Source organism: Narcine bancroftii, chromosome 1 (genome assembly GCF_036971445.1).
Source record: "Narcine bancroftii isolate sNarBan1 chromosome 1, sNarBan1.hap1, whole genome shotgun sequence".
Classification (NCBI taxonomy): Eukaryota; Metazoa; Chordata; class Chondrichthyes; order Torpediniformes; family Narcinidae; genus Narcine; species Narcine bancroftii.
Window position 1 is genome coordinate 249,340,747 of NC_091469.1, and position 20,691 is coordinate 249,361,437.

The following is a 20,691-nucleotide window of genomic DNA, read 5'->3' on the forward strand; positions in this document are numbered from 1 at the left end:
AAGGGTTTGATGGTTGTGAAGTAGGTTTCAGTAAGCAGGTACATTATCATGTGCTTGAAGGAGTGTTCGATCTTCTAAAAACATGGCAACAGAATGGAGAGTACAACGAGATTCCAGAGTCAATGAAAGGAGACTATGAACGAAAAATCGAAGGGCGGGGGGGAGTTGGGGAGGGAGAGAGATCAGCTCAGCATGGTTAGATGGACCCTGCCACGGGACCATAAACCCAGATTGGGATGGCAGTGGCGCAACACCATTACTGTGCCAGCAAATGGTTTGAATCTGGTGCTGTCTGTAGGGAGTTCGTTCTCCTCATGAACTTCGTGGGTTTTCTCTGGATGCTACAGTTTCCTCCCGCGATCTTGAGGCAAATGAGCATGGAAGGTTCATTGGTCACATGGGTGTATTTGGGTGGCATGGGCCCATAGGCTGGAAAGGCCTGTTACTGTGTTGTATCTAAATTAAATAGGGAGCTGTGGTCGATCCAGTATATCTGCATTTGGATGCAAACCTGGGGCAGTGGCCCAACCATGAAGGCAGGCAGCAAAGATTCACTCAAATGAATCTCAGGAGCAGGTGTCTCCAACAAAGTATCAGTATGGATGGACCTGTACTCACTCCAAAGAGAAGCAACTTCGGCAAACCCCAAGATTATCAAGAGGGTAGATTTTGAGAGCTTTTGTTCACAGTCATTGATTGGGTGTTAGATAAGACTTCGAGGGGACTGATTTTAATGTGGGTATTGTGAAATTTTGTAAACTGGAAGTGGGAAAGGTCGGGATTGAGACAGTACTGGATCCCACATTGACCTGTACAATTCAAGAGGACACTTATGGAGCTGTGTGGACTCGCCTTAACAGCCCCAGGAACTGCTTGTGCCACTCAGGGATGCAAATTGCCTAAAGCCCAGGCTGAGTCCCAGTCCACAGTGCTGAGAGAGTGGCACACTGTGCAAGCAGCAGTACTGATTGAGCTCTCTCTCGTCAGTCAGCCCAGAATTTGTAGTTGTCAAAATTCCAAAAGTGCATGTGTGGATGTCCTTGAAAGTGGGGAGGTGCATCTTCATTTTAGGCTGTGGTGGTTTGGAAGATTTTGCTCTGCCCAGGTTCTGAGCCTATCCAAGCAGCAGTGGCCCGCCAGGACTTGTTTCTTAACTTCAGTGGAAGCTGGGTCCCTCCCACCTGAGGATTCTCGACAACTGGGAGAAGACTTGTATCAATGGCTCCTTGGGCTCATGGGGCTGAAGGAATCACACTGACCCAGAGGCAGACATCTGTTTACTGCATGGTGGGAGGAATGGCACTGAAGTGTCTTAACACAGACATTCCTGGGAAGGCTCACACCAGATGCACTCCCTTATCTGCACTGCTCTTTGGAGAGACTCGTTAATGATGCGCTTTGCAGCTGTATCATATCAGCAGGGTTGGGTCATAACTCAATGCAAATGTTTCATCGTGGCAAGCTGCATCTCAAAGATAGCGCTGGGATACACTGGGTCAGAGCTGGGATACATTGGGTCGAAGCTGGGATGCACCGGGACGGAGGTGGGATGCACTAGGAAGGAACTGGGATGCAGTGGGACGGAGCTGGGATCACTGGGATGCAGCTGAGGTACAGTGGAATGCTCCAAGGTACACTGAAATGCTCTCGGGGACAGGAAAGAGCCCTCTGCCTGCCCTGCTCCAGCAACATTCCACTAAGAGTATCCTCACCTCTGATTTCCAGCTGACATTCACTCTCTGCCTCCCCCAATGCATTGATGGCTCTGCAGCTGTATGTCCCGGCATCAAAAGGGCAGGGCTTCCGAATCTCCAGTGTCAGCACTCCATGGTTGCAGAAGCTCCTGAAGCGTGCATCACCTGACAGATCTACCTGGTTCCTGTACCATGTCACCTTGGGCTGGGGGCAAGGAGGAGGGTGGTTGGTGAGCAGAATGGAGAAGTGGGGCAACAGAGGGAGGGAGTGGAAGAGCGAGGGAAAACAAAGGAAATAGGAGTGATGAGGAGAAAGCAAAGGAGAGAGAGGGACAGAGTGAAAACAGACTCTTTGTCCCACATGCCCAGGCCATCTATACTGCCCCCCCCCCACACATCCCACCTGCCCAGACCACCTATACTGCCCCCACACTTGTCCCACCTGCCCAGACCATCTATACTGCCCCCCACATGTCCCACCTGCCCAGGCCATCTATACTGCCCCCCCTACACATCCCACCTGCCTAGGCCATCTATACTGCCCCCCACACGTTCCACCTGCCCAGACCATCAATACTGCCCCCCCACATACCACCTGCCCGGACCATCTATACTTCCCCCCACATGTCCCACCTGCCCAGACCATCTATACTGTCCCCCCTCCACATGTTCCACCTGCCCAAACCATCTATACTGTCTCCCCCCACACATTCCACCTGCCCAGACCATCTATACTTCCCCCCACATGTCCCACCTGCCCAGACCATCTATACTGCCCCCCCCCACATGTTCCACCTGCCCAGACCATCTATAGTGTCCCCCCCCCACATGTTTCACGTGCCCAGACCATCTATACTGTACCCCCCTCCACATGTTCCACCTGCCCAGACCATCTATACTGCCCCCCCCACATGTTCCACCTGCCCAGACCATCTATAGTGTCCCCCCCCCACATGTTCCACGTGCCCAGACCATCTATACTGTACCCCCCTCCACATGTTCCACCTGCCCAGACCATATATACTGTCCCCCCCCACACATTCCACCTGCCCAGACCATCTATACTGCCCCCCCACCCCGACACATCCCACCTGCCCAGGCCATTTATTCTCTCCCCCCACATGTACCACTTGCCCAGACCATCTATACTTCCCCCCACGTGTCCCACCTGCCCAGACCATCTATACTGTCCCCCCCACATGTTCCACCTGCCCAGACCATCTATAGTGTCCCCCCCCCCCACATGTTCCACGTGCCCAGACCATCTATACTGCCCCCCCACCTTGACACATCCCACCTGCCCAGGCCATCTATACTTCCCCCCCCACCCCACACATGTCCCACCTGCCCAGACCATCTATGCTGTGCCCCCCCCACACTTGTTCCACCTGCCAAGACCATCTATACTACCCCCCCTTGACACATCCCACCTGCCCAGGCCATCTATACTTCCCCCCACCCCACACATGTCCCACCTGCCCAGATCATCTATGCTGTGCCCCCCCACACTTGTTCCACCTGCCAAGACCATCTATACTACCCCCCCCCTTGACACATCCCACCTGCCCAGGCCATCTATACTACCCCCCCCCCCCACACATGTCCCACCTGCTCACATTTTGCTTCTGGGGATGGTGAGGAAATGACGGAGAGAGGGGTTGGGAGGGGGTAGAAAGATGGGAGAAAGGGAAAGAGGAGAGGGAGATTTAGAGAAGGAGAGAGTTCATAGAGATTGAGAGAGAAGAGAGGGAAAGAGATGGAGTGAAAGAGAAGTGGTGAATGAGATAGGAAGAGGGATGAATGGTGAGGGAGCGATGAAAAGGGGAAGAGAATGAGGGAGAGGGATGGAGAGGGAAAGAAGGATGGAGAGCAAGAGAAAGAGAGAGGATAGTGAGGGACAAAGAAGATGGAGGGGGAGAAAGATGAAGAGAGAGAGGGATGAGGGTGGAGAGGTAGGGAGTGTTGAGCTTCTTGGCCATGCTTCTGGTGTAGGGTGGGCTTGGACTACATGCAGTACCTTGGGGGTCCCTCGTAGGGCGCAGCTCAGGGTGGTGTTGTATCCACAGATGACAGAGCGATCCACCAGTGGGTGTGTGAACCTGGGTGGCTCAGTGAAGTCCAGCTGCTTGTAGCTGGGTGGCTTGTAGTCCATTCCTGCAGGAGGCAGAGGGAAGAGATGTGATTGGTGGCTGAATTCAACTTGGTGACCTCCAAGACCCAAACTGGACATGGGGGGGGGGGCAAGGCAAGGGGAGTGGGACATGGACTCACAGCTGCACCCCAGCCCTTCACATTATGCAGTGGAGCAAAGCTCGCCATTCCGATGCAAGTCCCAGAACACCTGGGAGTAAAGGGCAACCAATGTTTCAGAGCTGGGCCCTTCGTCAGGGATGAGCAGACAGGCAGGTGCCTGAATTAAAAAGAGCGGGAAGAGGCGAGGAGGAAGGAAGGGGCAGGGGGAGGAGCAGGAGCCGGCAGGTCAGAGGTCATACATAGGTGGATACAGATGAGGGGGGGGTGGGTGAGGGAAGAGAAGCGGCAGGGGGGTGGGTGAGGAAAGGGGTGGAGAGTTGAATGGGGACTGAGAGAGACTGGAGGGGGGTGTGCAATTAGCAGAAATTGGAGAACTCAATGTTAATGCCGCCCAGTTGAAGATTGCCCAGAGTAAATGTTAGGTGTTGTTTCTCCCCTTGACAGTGCATGAGACCATGGACAGCATGGGAATGAGGCAGGGTATTAAAATGTGTGGCCACAGAGAGATCGCCGTTATTGCAGCGGGCAGAGCAAAACGATCTCTCAGTCTCCACATTGGAGAGGTGGCCACAACGGGAGCACAGTTTTTACTCCCTGTGGATGCTACATGACCTGGTGAGTTTCTCCAGCTCGTTAGTGTGTTGCTCTCGACCCCTTCCCATTTAACTTTGTGACCACTCCAGCCACCATTAGGCGTGAGCAGCAGCAGTTTCACAGGTAATATTACATCTGTCGATATCGGAACTTGTTGGGATCAGTCGGACACCTTACACTGGCCCTTGTTAAACACAGGCTATCACCCCAGTCCCCCAACAGTCGGAAGGGTTACTGACATGACTTCTCTCTCCACAGACGCTACCCCACCAAAAAAATCCTGCGCTGTCTGTAAGGAGTCTGTACGTTCTCCCCATGTCTGTTTGGGTTTTCCCCTGGGTCTCCAGTTTACTCCCACTGTTTGAATCATGCTGGGAGTATAGATCAATGGGGTGTGTAAATTGGGCGGCATGGACTTGTGGGCTGACAAAGCCTGTAACCGTGCTGTTTGTCCACGTTTAAATTTAAATTTAAAAAAAATTAAGTTAAAAAGCAGGGGCTCAGGGGTGGTAATCTCAGGATGGCTGCCTGCGTCATGCACCAGAAAGGATAGGAATAGGAAGTTGTGGCAGATGAATGTTTGGCGGAAGAGTTGGTGCAAAGGGCAGGGTTTCAGATTTGTGGATCTTTGGGACCTGTTCTAGGGAAGGTCTAACCTGTACAAAAAGGACAAGCTGCACCTGACTGGAAAGGTACCAATATCCTGGCGGGCAGGTTTGCTAGAGCTTTTGGGGCAGGTTTAAACTAGTTTGGCGGGGGGCATGGGGATGGAAATCAGAATATTAGTGCACATATTAGGGCAGAAAATCAAAAGCATGACACTACGTGTTCTGTGTTTGTGGGGACGGACAGGCCGAGGACAAAACATAAATGCAGCCAGATACAGGGTTTGAAATGTGTCTATTTCAATGCCAGGAGTATGAGGAATGAAGGAGATGAACTTTGAGCATGGATCAGGATGTGGAACTATAATGTGGCCGTTACTGAAACTTGGCAGATGGAAGGCCAGGACTGGCTGATGCAGGTACCGGGGTTTAGGTGTTTTAAAAGGAATAGGAAAAGAGCTGAGGTTGGGGATTTGAGGTGGGGGGGGAAGTAGCATTTTTGGTCAGGGATAGTATCTCAGCTATAGAAAGGGAGGACGCTGCAGGGGGAGTGTCCTCTGAATCTGTGTGGATGGAAGTCAGAAATAGGAAGGGCGCAATCACTGTGCTGGGAGTACTCAATAGGCCTCCAAATAACTCTCAGGACAATGATTTTAGAAAGGGGCAGGAAATACAGGGTTGTAGTTATGGGAGATTTCAACTTCCGTCATATTGACAGGGACCTCCTGACTACAAGAGGGATGGATGGGGCTGAATTTGTCCGGTGTGTGTTCAAGAAGGATTCTTGACACAGTGTGTGGACCAGCCAATGAGAAGAGAGGCCATATGGGATCTGGTTCTGGGTAATTAACTTGGTCAGGTGGCGGACCTCGCAGTGGGGGAGCTTTTTGGTGAGAGAAATCACAATTCTCTTAGATTCAGCATAGCTATGAACAAGGATAAAATGGGAAAGGACTAATGATGAGGGGTTGAGGTAGGAAACTAGGGAGAATAAATTGGAAACATGTTCATGGGAGAAAGCACGGAACTAATGTGGAAGTTTAGGGACCCCCCCCCCCTCGCGCTGGGTTCAGGGAAAGGTGGTAGCAAAAGGGAACCATGGTAATGAAACATGTGATGCAACATCGAGAGGAAGAAGGACGCACAGATTAGATTTAGGAAGCAGGAAACAGGAAGAGCTCATGAGAGGTATATGGTAGCCAGGAAGGAGTTTTAAAAAGGACAGGAGAGCTCAAGGGGGGCATGAAGCCTTGGAATGTAGGATTAAGGAGAACCCCCAAGGTGTTATAAGTGTATGTGAAGCACAGATGGATGATGAGAGTGAAGGTGGGACCACTAAAGGATAAAGGAGGCAACATATGCCTGGAGGCAGGGGAAGTTGGGAAGGTCCTAAATGAATATTTTGCTTCAGTATTCACAAGAGAAAAGGAATTTGATCAGGGTGAGGTTGATATAAAACAGACTTGTGTGGCTGGACAACGTGGAGATTAAGGAAGAGGAAGTGTTGGATCTTCTTATAAACATCGATTGATAGGGCTCCGGGGCCAGACACGATGTACCCCGGGTTTCTGTGGGAAGTGAGAGAAGAGATAGCTGGGGCAGTAGCTATGATGTTTGAGTCCTCTTTGTGCTGGACAATTTGAAAATAGCAAATATAGTCCCCTTGTTTAGAAAAGGTAATAGGGAGAATCCTGGGAATTATAGACCAGTGATTCTTAAGGATAGGATCTATGAGCATTTGGAGAAGTCCAGTCGACTTGAGGACCATCAGCAAGGCTTTGTGAAGGGAAGGTTGTGCCTCACGAGTCTAATTATGTTTTTTGAGGAGGTAACAAAAGAAATTGATGAGGGTCAGGCGCCAGATGTGGTCGACATGGATTTTTGTAAGGCATCTGACAAGGTTCCACATGAGAGACTTGTTCAGAATGTCATGAAGTATGAGATCCATGGAACCTTGGCCGTGGATAAAAATTGACTTGCATGTAGAAAGCAGATAGTAGTAGTGGACGGAAAGTATTCTGCCTGGAGGTTGTGGACTGGTGGGGATCCACAGGGACCCCTGCTCTTTGTGATTTTTATAAATGACCTGGATGAAAAGGTGGAAGGATGGGTCAGTGACCTTGCATACGATATGGAGGTTGGAGGAGTTGTGAATGGTGCTGAAGGTCGTAGGTTACAAAGGGATATAGACAGAATGCAGAGTTGGGTGGAAAAGTGGCAGATGGAGTTAAATCTGGATAAGTGTGAGGTGAGGCATTTTGGAAAGACAAACAAGAAGGCTGAATACAGGGTTAACGGTCGGTTACATTAGAGTGTGGATGAACAGAGGGACCTTGGGGTTCAAATCCATACATTCCTCAAGGTTGCCGCACAGGTTGATAAGATAGGTAAGAAGTCCTAAAAGTCAAGAGTTCAAAAGTCAAGAGGTCATGTTGCAACTCTACAAATCTCTGGTAAAACCACACAGAGTATCGTGTTCAGTTCTGGTCACTTCATTATAGGAAGGATGTGGAAGCTCTGGAGGGCTGCAGAGGAGATTTACCAGGATGTTACCTGGATTGGAAAATAAGACTTATGAGGCAACATTAGCAGAGCTGGGACTTTTCTCTTTGGAGCATAGAAGGATGAGAGGAGACAATTTTTATCCCAGGGCAGGATCAGCAAACACCAGAGAGCATATGTACAAAGTAAAGAGAGGGATGTTTAGGGGAGACATGAGGGGTAGGTCTTTTTACACAGAGAGTTGTGGGGGCCTAAAATGCATTGCTGGGATGGTGGTGGAGGCTGAAACATTAGACTCTTAGACAGACACGTGAATGGACAGAAGCAAAATATATAGGTCAGGACAACATTGAAGGCCAAAGGGTCTGTACTGTACTGTAGTGATCTATGTTCTAACATAGACCACAGAACAATACAGCACAGGAAAAGCCCTTCATCCCACGTGTATTTGTGCCAAACATGATGTCCAAATCAAATTAAAACTGCTGCCTGCACTTGATAGATATCCCTCCATCCCTTTCATGTTCATGGGTCTATCTGGAAGCCTCTTAAACACTGCTGTTGTATCACCATTACTGCATATTGGTTTATTGTCATATGTCCCAAAATGCAGTGACAGGTTGTTTTGCAAACAGACCGTAGACATCTCATACAGAATACAGCAAGTAAGACACGTTAGTGCAGAGTTACAGAGAGGAAACGATTGATGGAGCATCATAGGCACCCACCATTCTCTGAGTTAAAATATGGCCCATACTTGTGCTCTGAACTCTCATTTCTCACTTTAATGTGTCACACCAGAACACAGTGTGGTTCAAGAACTGACAGCTCAATGTTCCATAGCGCAGAAGTGGTTTGAGCACAGGTGGTTCCAGAGTGCAAAAGTGGTTCCAGTCCGCAGAAATAATTTCAGGGCATCGGGGATTTCCAGAATGATTAGGTAGTTGCAGAGTGCAGAAGTGGTTTGGGCACAAGTGATTCCAGAGTCTAGAAGTCATTCCAGAGAACAGAAATGGTTCCAGTGGTTCCAGAACCAAGCACAGGGTGATTCCAGGCCGCAGAATTTTCATGCAGAATGAAGGAGAGTGAGAAAAGGAGGGGACACCTCAAGATTGATTGGGGAGACCATCACTGCATTGGTCAGAGTGGGTGTCTTGGGAGGCAGCTGGTGATCACTTTGCTGGGTTTAACTGCAGGCCCCAATAACGGGTGGGAGAGAAGAGCAGATATGTTGAAACATCTCTGAGAGGTGCAAGAGCAGGCAGGTTGAGGCAATGTGAACCTTCCCAAAATTTCCTGGCATGGCTCCAGGGTGAGGGCAGTGATAAGTTTTGTAAAGCGCATCCAGGAGAGCTTTTGGACACAAAATGAATGAGAGATGAGGCTGGAGAGGTCTTATTTGGGAAGTGGTGTCTGGAGAAGTCGTGAAGGAGTGATCATAATTCTGTAAGTTTGAAGACTATGATGTGAAAAGGGATAGGTATAGTTTGGAAATCCAGGTGTTAAGTCAGAAAAAGGCAGATTTCAGTAGCATCAAGCAAGACCCAGCCAAGGTGTCAGAAAGGAGAACATGCACAAGTACTTCAGGAGAGATGCCGCCAAGTGGGGAGGGTGCAGTGAAGAGTGAACACGCAGAGTCTTTTGCCCAGAATCAGGGAATCAGAGGACATGGGTTTAAGAAGGATGGGGGTGGGAGGTGGGATTTAAAAGCAACCTGGGGATTACTGTTTTTGACTCAGAGAGTGGTGGGTGTATGGAACGGGCTGCTGGAGGTGGATGAGGCAGGTACTATTGCAATGTTTAAGAAGAAATTGGACAAATACATAGATAGAATGGGTTTAGAGGGATGTGGGCCAAACACAAGCAGGTGGGACTAGTGCAGGTGGGACATTTTAGTCAGCGTGAGCAGGTTGGGCCGAACGGCCTGTTTCCACGGTATGTGGCTCCATAGGTTATCCCCTTCAGTTCCGAATTATCCTGGTGAATGTCCTGGGTGTTTCCAAAGCCTTTCTCAAGTAATAGCCCTTCAACTATGCCAGCCACGATTTGCAGCGACCAGTTATCCAGTTTGTCTTTGAGTGGGGGTGGGAACCTGGTGGTCACAGAGGAAATTGCACACTCACAGCAAGACCTTGAGTCAGGAGGTATGCATGGAACTGGAAGGATCCAGGGTACAATTTGAGTATGGCAGCAACAGTTTGTGCATTGGTTTACATGGGTAGGGAGAGTTAGAGACTTGGTGTGGGTTAGTAGGACTAGACAGAATCATACTTTGGCATGGATTAGATGGGCTGAAGGGCTTGTTTGTTTGCTGTGAAGTTCTATGGTTCTACAGAAATGGTGGTCTGAAGGACCTGGGCCCAGTGAGGGAGCAGCTGGTGGATGGGTTACCTGGTTTCTGGATGTATACGCTGTCCTGGTATTGAGTGGCCTCCTCACTTAGACCACACAGATTCTCCGTGTAAACCCGGAAGAAATACTCGTTCCCCATGACCAGGTCAGACACCAAGCATTGGGGGCGCTGGAAATGCTCATAAACTGTAAACCATTCCTGGAGAGACATGGAGTGGGGAGGAGGGGAGGAACAGACACAGGGAGGGACAGGGAGAGGGGATGGATACAGGAAGTGACAGGGAGGTGGAAAGGGACAGGGAGAGGGGACAGATACACAGACAGGAAGTAAGGGATGGGGAGAGGGGATGGACATGGAGCAATGGGGAGATGGGACAGGGAGGGAGGTGGGGAGGGGATGGGGAGAGGGAATGGACAAAGGGAGGACAGGAAGAGCAGATGGATGAAGGGAGGTGAGGAGGGATGGACACAGGGAGGGATGGGGACAGGGGACAGGCACAGGAAGGTGGGGGGAACAGGGAGAAAGAGATGGGAAAGGAAGAGAAAAAGAGATTTTTAAAGATGAGAATTGTGTGTCCATCTGGTTGTAGAATCAGGTGGATGGTAAAGGTTAATGCACAGCTCTCCTGTGGTAGGACTCTGCCCTCACATTCAATGCACCCCTTTCCCTAGATGTGCAGATGCCACCACAATGGGCTTTCATCTGACTCAACGACATCTGGGCTTCTACCCTGCCCCACTTCCCCTGACCTGTGAGGGTCTTCTCCTTCACCCTTTCCCTTGCCCATTCTTCTCTGACGCTGCTTCCCTCTCTTTAAATCCTTCCTTTCCCATTTCTCCACTTCCAACACTCTCTCCTCTCCTGTCTCACCACCTTCTCTCTCTCCGCTCTCTCCCCAACTCTCCTCCCTCCACTTGCTCTCCAACTCGTGTCTCTCCCTTCACTCCCCTCTCTCCCCCCATCTCCCCAAACCCCCTCTCTACCCTCATCCCCCTCTCTCCCCATCTCCGCTCTACCCAACTCTCCTCCCCAACTCCCCTCCTCCCCTCTCTCCCCAACTCTTCTCTCCCAAACTCCCCTCTCATCCCAACTCTTCACTCCCCAACTCTCCTGTTTCCCCAACTCTCCTGTTTCCTCAACTGTCCTGTCTCCCCAACTCTCCTGTCTCCTCAAGTCTCCTGTCTCCCCAAGCCTCCAGTCTCCCCAAGTCTCCAGTCTCCCCAAGTCTCCAATCTCCCCAACCCCCCTCTCTACCCTCATCCCCCCTCTTTCCATCTCCACTCTACCTAACTCTCCTCCCCAACTCCCCTCCTCCCCTCTCTCCCCAACTCTCCACTCCCAAACTCCCCTCTCACCCCAACTCTTCCATCCCCGAGTCTCCTGTCTCCCCAAGTCTCCTGTCTCCCCAAGTCTCCTGTCTCCCCGTCTCCTGTCTCCCCGTCTTCTGTCTCCCCGTCTCCTGTCTCCCCAAGTCTCCTGTCTCCCCAAGTCTCCTGTCTCCCCAAGTCTCCAGTCTCCCCAAGTCTCCTGTCTCCCCAAGTCTCCAGTCTCCCCAAGTCTCCAGTCTCCCCAAGTCTCCAGTCTCCCCAAGTCTCCAGTCTCCCCAAGTCTCCAGTCTCCCCAAGTCTCCTGTCTCCCCAAGTCTCCTGTCTCCCCAAGTCTCCTGTCTCCCCAAGTCTCCTGTCTCCCCAAGTCTCCAGTCTCCCCAAGTCTCCTGTCTCCCCAAGTATCCTGTCTCCCCAAGTCTCCTGTCTCCCCAAGTCTCCTGTCTCCCCAAGTCTCCTGTCTCCCCAAGTCCCCTGTCTCCCCAAGTCTCCTGTCTCCCCAAGTCTCCTGTCTCCCCAAGTCTCCTGTCTCCCCAAGTCTCCTGTCTCCCCAAGTCTCCTGTCTCCCCAAGTCTCCTGTCTCCCCGTCTCCTGTCTCCCCAAGTCTCCTGTCTCCCCAAGTCTCCTGTCTCCCCAAGTCTCCTGTCTCCCCAAGTCTCCTGTCTCCCCAAGTCTCCTGTCTCCCCAAGTCTCCTGTCTCCCCAAGTCTCCTGTCTCCCCAAGTCTCCTGTCTCCCCAAGTCTCCTCTCCCCAAGTCTCCTGTCTCCCCAAGTCTCCTGTCTCCCCAACTCTCCTGTCTCCTCGTCTCCTGTCTCCTCAAGCCTCCTGTCTCCTCAAGCCTCCTGTCTCCTCAAGCCTCCAGTCTCCCCGTCTCCAGTCTCCCCAAGTCTCCAGTCTCCCCAAGTCTCCAGTCTCCCCAAGTCTCCTGTCTCCCCAAGTCTCCTGTCTCCCCAAGTCTCCTGTCTCCCCAAGTCTCCTGTCTCTCCAAGTCTCCTGTCTCCCCAAGTCTCCTGTCTCCCCAAGTCTCCTGTCTCCCCAAGTCTCCTGTCTCCCCAAGTCTCCTGTCTCCCCAACTCTCCTGTCTCCCCAACTCTCCTGTCTCCCCAACTCTCCTGTCTCCCCAACTCTCCTGTCTCCCCAACTCTCCTGTCTCCCCAACTCTCCTGTCTCCCCAACTCTCCTGTCTCCCCAACTCTCCTGTCCCCAACTCTCCTGTCCCCAACTCTCCTCTCCCCAACTCTCCTCTCCCCAACTCTCCTCTCCCCAATTCTCCTCTCCCCAACTCTCCTCTCTCCAACTCACCTCTGTCCCCAACTCTCATCTCCCCAACTCCCCTCTCTCCCCAACTCCCCTCTCTATCCCCTCTCTATCCTCTCTCTCCTCTCTTCCCAACTCTCCTCTCTCTCCCCAACCCTCCTCTCTCCCCAACTCCTCTGTCTCCCTTCATTTCATTCTTCCCCTCTTCTTCCTTCCATTGCTCTCAGTTATAGAAACCAGGATTAGGAGGAGGCCATTCAGCCCAAGCCAGCTCTACCATTCAGTACTGTCACAGCCAATCACCTGACCCAAATGCCCTATGCCTGTTTTCTCCATACCCTTTGACCCCTTGAATTATAAGGGCAACATCCAACTCCCTCTGAATATATGAAACTAACTGGCCTCAACATCTGTCTGAGGCAGGGGAGGGGGGTCATGGGGTGGTGGTGAGGGGTTCCACAGTTTCCAACTCTCTGAGTGAAGAAGTTTCTCCTCATCTCTTCCTCCTTTATCCTGATCATCGGACCACTTGTTCTAGACTTTCCCAAAATCCAGAGCACTCTTCCGGCATCTAACATGTCTGACCCTCTCATTCGTCAACATTCCCATAAACGTAACATTGGTCCATCCAGAGTTTCTTCGGACATCAGTCCTGCCACTCCAGGAATTTTCCCACAGCTCTCCCCATTCCTTTGGATTGATCCCACTGATCAGGTGTGGAGCCGAGGGTTCTCCAGACTCTGCCCAGCCTGAGGAGCAGTGGCTCTGGAGTGTGCTGACCCCCGCACGGCCATATCTGGTGTGGCCTTCTTCACTCCCCCCTACATTCTTACCATTGTCTTCCTGTCAGCCTTCTGAATGGTGTACCCAGTGACTTCGCAGTTGCCGCTGTCTTGGGGAGGTTGCCAGGCCAAGGCAACATTCAGCCCCCATACCTCAGCCACCTTGACATAAAGTGGGGGTCCTGGCTTGTCTGGGGAGCAAACACATGTGAGAGTCAGTTACAGAATGGGGAGCTGCAAAGCTCTCCAAGCTGGTGCCATTGTTTAAGAAACTGGGCGACAGGGGCTCCCAGTGAGGAGAGGGCTTCAGTCGGACCCTGGCCTAGGACTGTGTGACAGGACAGTGAGGAGGGGTTTTCAGCCTGTCCCTGGCCCTGGAGTGTGTGATGGGACAGTGGGAGGGGTTTTCAGTCTGTCCTTGGCTCAGCAGTGTGTGAGGGGAAAGTCAGGATGCGGCTGCACTCTGTCCCTGGCTCAGGAGTGTGTGAGGGGACAGTGAGGAGGGGGGTTCAGTCTGTCCCTGGCCCTGGAGTGTGTGATGGATCAGTGATGAGGGGGCTTCAGTCGGACCCTGGCTCAGGTGTGTGCGATGGGACAGTGAGGAGGGGGCTTCAGTCTGTCTTGGCCCAGGAATGTGTCATGGGACAGTGAGGAGGGGGCTTCAGTCTGTCCCTGGCTCAGAAGTGTGTCATAGGGCAGTGAGGACTGGGTTTCAGTCTGACCCTGGCCCGAGAGTGTGTGATGGGACAGTGAGGAGGGGGTTCATTGTGTCAGACTCTGGGAGTGCGTGACAGGTTAGTGAGGAGGGGCTTTACAGTGTTTGACCCCAGAAGTGCATGAAGGGGCAATGAGGATGGGTCTTTCTCTGTGTTGGACCCCAGGAGTGAGTGATAGGACAGTGAGGAGTAGATTCACTCTGTCCCTCGAACTTGAAGGAGGAGCACGTGGTTAATGACAGGATTGTTTACCGTGTGGAGGGACAGTCTTAGGGTCCAAGTCTATAGATCCCTCAAGATTGACAGACACGTTGATAGGGTGGTCAAGAAGGTATGTGGTGTCTGGCCTTCACTAGTCAAGGAATTAATCTCAAGATCATGAGGTAACATTTCTGCTCTAGAAAGTTCTGGTAAGACCACGCTTGGACTATTACATTTAGTTACAGGAAGGGTGTGAATCCTTCAGAGATGCTGCAGAAGAGGTTTTCCAGGATGTTGTTGGATTGGAGAACACAGTTTGGGCTGCACGGTTAGCGCAACACTTCCAGCACCAACCACCGGGGTTTGAATCCCGCGCTGTCTGTTGTAGGTTAATTGGGTGTCATTGGGTGGCATAGGCTTGTGGGCCAAAAGATCCTGTTACTGGGCTGCATGTCTAAATTTAAAATTTAAAAATGTCTCATGTAGCTTTTCTTTTTGGAGTGACGAAGGGTGGCAAAGTTAGCGTGGAGGTTAGCGCAATGCTATTACAGCGCCAACAACCTGGGTTTGAATCCCGCGCTGTCTGTCGGGAGTTTGTACCTTCTCCCCATAACTGCATGGGTTTTCCCGGGGGCTCCGGTTTCCCTTCAGATCGTACCATGTCTGTAGGTCAATTGGGTGTAATTGGGTGGCACAGGCTTGTGGGCCAAAAGGGCCTGTTGCCCTGATGTATGTCTAAATCTACATAAAGGATGTGAGGTGACTTTATAGAGATCTTATTGATATAAGATTATGAGAGATTTAGTTGAGGTGGAACAGCCAGCACATTTCCCCAGCAAATACCAGAGGACATCTGTTTAAGGTGAGCGGAGCAAAGTTCAGGGAGATCTCAGTAGTATGTTTTGTTCACACAGAGAGTGGTGGGTGCCTGGGGTGCTGGTGCAATGGGGACAGACAAAAAAACTCTTGGACAGGCACGTGGATGTAAGAAGAAATAGAGCATTCTGGGTGTGAGGTAGGGAAGGGTTACATAGGTTGGGGTGAAGGGCCTGTACTAAGCTGTGTCCTGAATTTGGATCCTGGACTCCACACATTGCAGGTGTATGTACCTCCTGCTGCACTCTTCCCCGCCCCTGCTCCCTGATGTAATGGGGTAGGGCCTCGTGTGGGGAGGGACTCTTGTCCTTGCTGCCAGAGAACAGGCCGGGACTGCCATGGCCAGTGGAGGCAGCAGAGAGCACCCTGTTCAGGAACCATAGCCTGCATAGTGCGTGTCAGTGAATGGGAGTTAGAGTGAGAATGTGCAAGGCTTGGAGTGAATGGGTTGTCTCTGGGCTTGCCACACCCCACACCCATTGTTACAAAGGTGTGGGATGCAGGCAGAGGCAGCAGAAGCCCCGTACCTATAACCTGAATGTGGATGCCTGCCCTGTCCTGGGTGTTCTCGATCTGCACCTCCAGCTGGTAGAGCCCCGAGTGCTGGCGTTGAGCATTGCGGATGAACAGGACAGTGTCCGTGTCACTGTTCCGGATGCTGATGGTCTGGGCGTCCAGGGGCTGATCATTTTTCAACCAGCTGACCTTTGGCCTGGGCTTGCCCTGAAAGAAGAAGTGTGGTTATGGTCAGTGCCTTGTCCACCACAGAGTGATGGGAGCTCACACAGACATCCAGCACAAGAGCCGGGGCAGGAACTGGGTCCAAGCCAGTTCAACCATTCACCGAGTCATGGTGCCACCTTCTCCTACCTCCCTCAATGCACCAGGGTTTACACACCCTTTGGCCTCAATTCTGAATAGCCCAAGGGGATGGAGCCCTCAAAGTTCTCTGGGGGATGGAGTTCTGAACATTCAGCAACCTTTGAGTGAAGAATTGCCTCAACGGACCAGCCCTTGTGTTAGCACACATGAAAATGCAGCAGGAATTGGCCATCCGGCCCATCAAGCCTGCTCTGCTGTTCTATCGTATCACAGCTGATCTGTCCGTGGGCACCTGCCTGTTCTCCACAACCCTCAATTTCCCAAATGTGCAAAAATCTATCTCACTCTCTTCAACACATTCAGTGAGGCAACCTCTTCTCTGTCCTTGGCCAGAGAATTCCCAACCCTCCTCATCTCCATTCCAAATCTACTTCTCTGAATCTTGAGGCTCTGTCCTCAAGTTCTACTCTCAGGTATGTGGAAACAACCTCCCTGATTCTATTCTATCCATTTCTTTCATAATTTTATAAAATATCCGTCTCATTTTTCTGAATTCCAGCAAGTACAATCTTCCATCATAGAATTATCCCCTGGTGAACCTCCTCTCCACCACTTCCAAAGCCGGTCTATCCTTTCTCTCACTTCCTCTAGCAATGAAGGTCAACATCCCATTTGCCTTCCTGACCACCTATTGCACCTGGCCCCCAATCTTTTGCAATTCGTGCACAAGCACTCCCAAGCCCCTCTGTAAGGCAGCATGCTGCAATCCTTCACCTTTAAAAAAACAAGCCGACTGATTATTATTTCCTTCCTCTCATTTACCAGCTGCTTGCGATATTTTTAAAGATTCAGACATGCATCTGCCAGACACTTGCCCGCTCACTTTATCTATACCCTTCTGCAGGGTATCTGCATACTCTGCACAATTTTGTGTCATCAGTAAACTCAGACACGCTACATAAAGTCTTCTGAATCATTAACATGGTGGCACAGTTAGCGTAATGGTGCTGCAGCACCAGCGACGGGTTCGAATCCCACGCTTTCTGCAAGGAGTTTGCACGTTCTCCCCATGTCTGTGTGGGTTTCCTCGGTCTTCTCTGGTTTCCTCCCACCCTTCAAACTGTACCAGGGTTGTAGGTCAATTGGGCTCATGGACTTGAAGAGCCTGTTACCGTGCTGTATGTCTCTATTTTAGAAATAACCTTGAACCGTTGTGTGCTCTGTAGGACTCCTCCCTCCACTGATTGTCAATCAGAGGAACACACATTTATCCCAACTCTCGGCCTTCTGTTGGTGAGTTAATTTCTCTCAAACCATATCTCCTGGCCATAAATTCCTCAGACAATCATCCCTGTCTACCTTTTTAACTGTCTTCTAAGTTTCAACAGGATCATCTTTCCAAGTTCTAATCGCTCCAGAATACAGATCTAGTGTATTCAATTTCTCACACAAAAATGTTGCCATCTTGAGGACCAGTGCAGTGAATTTTCACTGCCGTCTCCCTCTGTTAAGTAAACCCTTTTCTTGAATAAGGAAACAAAAACTGTTGTCTGTGCACAGGGTGAATCCTCCCTCAGCCCCAATATTCTGATGTCCTGACTTCAGTAATCACATTTCTTTGTTATAAAAGCTAACAGCACCTCCTGGCCTTCAGGGGCATCACCTACAGGGACTGGAGCAGAAGTCCACCAGATCCCTAACACCATCAGCACTGCTCAACTCAACACTGAACATATAATCTGCTATTTGGATCTGTTCTCCAAGGTGAATGGACTTGATTTACACTGAATAACAAAGATTTTGCTTTCTGGACCCTTTTGGGTGTATTTTATGGATTTTGGGCTGCTGGTACCAAAAATCATCTTAAAACTTTCTAATCACATAGTGGTTTTTTTTAGGTATAACCTATTTTTGTGATTTCCTGCCATATTTTAAGTCCACTTCAACCAGACAAATCCGTAAAGTGCAGCATATAATTGCAAATTCATTTTCTACATTCGCACTTGGCCTTCTTCCCTGTTGATCTTGGTGCTGTCGATGACAAACACAGTGAATGGTTTCACCGGGACACTGCAACCATGGAAAAGCGATATCAGGGCAACTGGAATCCATCAGTGCCGGCCAACTATTGTTGGACACTAGTAAGAGTTATCAGAAGCTGAGTACAAATGAAAATCAGCGGCAAAACATTTTTAGGTCAGTTGAACTAACGCAATGTGCCAGCATCATTATATGATAAACCATGCTAAATTCAATAAAAGTTAATTTCATGTTTCTCCAACCTCCTACATGATACAACAAATCTGAAAATATCTTTGTGTTCAGCCTGAAGTTGATCATCATAATGCCCAAATTTTTTAAAGGAAGTAAAAAAATTGTTGTCCGGTGTTACATTCCTTCCCATTCACTCAGCACACATCCTCACTACCCCCTTTTGTTTATTTTTTTGGTGGTAAATCAATACTGCTCCTTTATTATACATCATCCTTACAGGGACTGCATAAGTCTATGATTCAGACTATTCACACAAAATATAAGTGAAACACAATTATCTTTGTCAAAACCTTGGGGAGCCAACCATTCATGGAGACCCTCCAAATTGCCCATGAGCACTCAGTGCTCCTTCTCCAGGGATGCACGTCCTCAGAAGAGGGGTAGGCAGTCAGCCCAAGCTGAACCCTCGACTGTTTGGACCCATGGATGGCCATCTTGGCCAGGCCCAGTACCAGACCGATGAGGACAACCCTCGACTGGCCCTCCCTCCTCCGTACCAGGTGGCCAAAGGTCAGGGGCATGAGGCTAAAATGCAGCCAGAACTTAAGGAGCAATCCCTTCACAAGCTCGCGAGCAGGGGCAGCAGCCTCGCGCACTCCATATCTCTGTGAAACGCTCTCTCAACCAAGCCGTTGAAGTGACAGATGGCCGATGAGTCTGTGAATCGATTCAACTCATGACCAGGCCCACCACCTTCATGGTTTGTAGGCAAATCACAGATTTCCCCACTCGCTGGAATGGCCAAGCTGCCATCGCTCCCCAGCATCGCCTTTGTGCATTTTCCAACTGTGATAGTTGGGGACATGTTTCATGACTGCATTCACCTCTTCCAGTGATCCAAAGGAATTACTGGCCATTGGGGTCACTGAAGTCACTGGTCCGGCGTGACTCCTGTCCAGGTCTTATGGAAGACTGTTCTGCCGTATTTATGAAAAACAAATAGGCTGGACTACTGAATAAAACAATAATCCAAAACAGGAAAGGACAAGTCTCATGTTGACTGAAGTTGTGCTAACTCGGTTCTCCACAGAGCACAGCATCTTGTATAGTCTGAGATGTGAGTCCTTTTCCAGGCGATGAGATAGCCGAGCTATGAATATAAATCCCTGGATGCTTTGCGAACTGCCTGCCTGGCAATTTTCCAAAGCATCCTGAACTCCTCGAAGGTGAGGCCGAGGCTCACAGATCTTTGAGGCAATGTTGAAAAGTTGTCATCAACTAAATGCCGAGCTAATCAGTGATGAAACGGTCGTAACACATTTAACGAGCAAATTGGGCAAAAGATGGTAGTTCCAAAGTGGAGCAAATCCACCCTTGAAAATGATGGCCAATTGCTTGAACTGTGTGGTTGGAGACAACAGAGCTTTACTCACAAACAAGAGACTTCGACTGAAGAAGTGTCCAAGAACTCCCACACCACACACACAAAACCTCCCTTCCATTCAAATCCCAACTCTGCACCACCACTCCCACAGTGTAGAACATCTCACCTACAGCAGGAACAGCCCACACAACATCCCACCCACAGCTGGAACAGCCCACACAACATTCCACCCACAGCTGCAACATCCCACCCACAGCTGGAACAGCCCACACGACATCCACCTACAGCAGGAACATCCCATACAACATCCTATCCACAGCTGGAATATCCCACATAACATCCCAACAACAGCTGGAACACCCCACGCAACATCCCACCCACAGCTGGAACATCCCATACAACATCCCACCCACAGCTGGAACAGAACACACGACATCCCACGCACAGCAGGAACAGCCCACGCAACATCCCACCCACCGTTGGAACACCCCACACAACATCCCACCCACAGCTGGAACATCCCACACATTTGACCACAGCTGTGGATTGATGGGTGGCAGGACAATGGAGATGCACCTCCTCTACGTTAGGTGGGGTGTTGCATCCATCCTCTCTCTCCCCCCTCCCTCCCTCACGTCTGCCCTCTCACCTGGAAGGGGATCATGATGTTTACTGTCTCTCCTACCACCTTCACCAGCCTTTGGCGCAGAGCTCGAGGGAGGCAGATCCTTGGCCTCTCTGGAAGGGAATGTTATGTTAAAGGGTGCAGAGGACAGAGGTTCGTGGGGAAGGGCAGAACCCTGCAGGTGCTAGAACCCCAACATAAAACCGGAGCATCTGGGAAACATTTAGCAGGCCAGGTGGTTGTCGGCAGAAGGAGGCTGAATCATGCCCGATACTAATGAAGGGTCTTTGCCCAGTCCCAGGGGCTGCCAATGAGATCGGGTAGGGGGACTGGACCAGATGGGAACTGCATGGAGCACTGGTTAGATCGGGAGTTGATGCAAAGTTTGGGCAAGGATTCATTTCCTTGCTGGGGGAGCAATGGCTGCTGGGCCACTAAGATGACATTTACCAATACTGTGTTCCTCAGACCCTACTGACCAGGGTCCT

General features: G+C 50.6%; 1 protein-coding gene across 1 annotated transcript in view; it reads right to left on the minus strand.

The window, feature by feature from the left end:
* LOC138740976 (myosin-binding protein C, cardiac-type-like) overlaps positions 1 to 20,691 on the minus strand; it is a 337,578-nt gene that overhangs the window by 2,720 nt on the left and 314,167 nt on the right. Inside the window, exons 21-26 of the mRNA XM_069894359.1 lie at positions 20,228 to 20,316; positions 15,686 to 15,881; positions 13,417 to 13,556; positions 10,040 to 10,199; positions 3,712 to 3,848; positions 1,713 to 1,899 (exon numbers count right to left, since the gene is read on the minus strand). Of these exons, the coding sequence (XP_069750460.1) occupies positions 1,713 to 1,899; positions 3,712 to 3,848; positions 10,040 to 10,199; positions 13,417 to 13,556; positions 15,686 to 15,881; positions 20,228 to 20,316 (909 nt within the window). The remainder of the gene's footprint in view (positions 1 to 1,712; positions 1,900 to 3,711; positions 3,849 to 10,039; positions 10,200 to 13,416; positions 13,557 to 15,685; positions 15,882 to 20,227; positions 20,317 to 20,691) is intronic.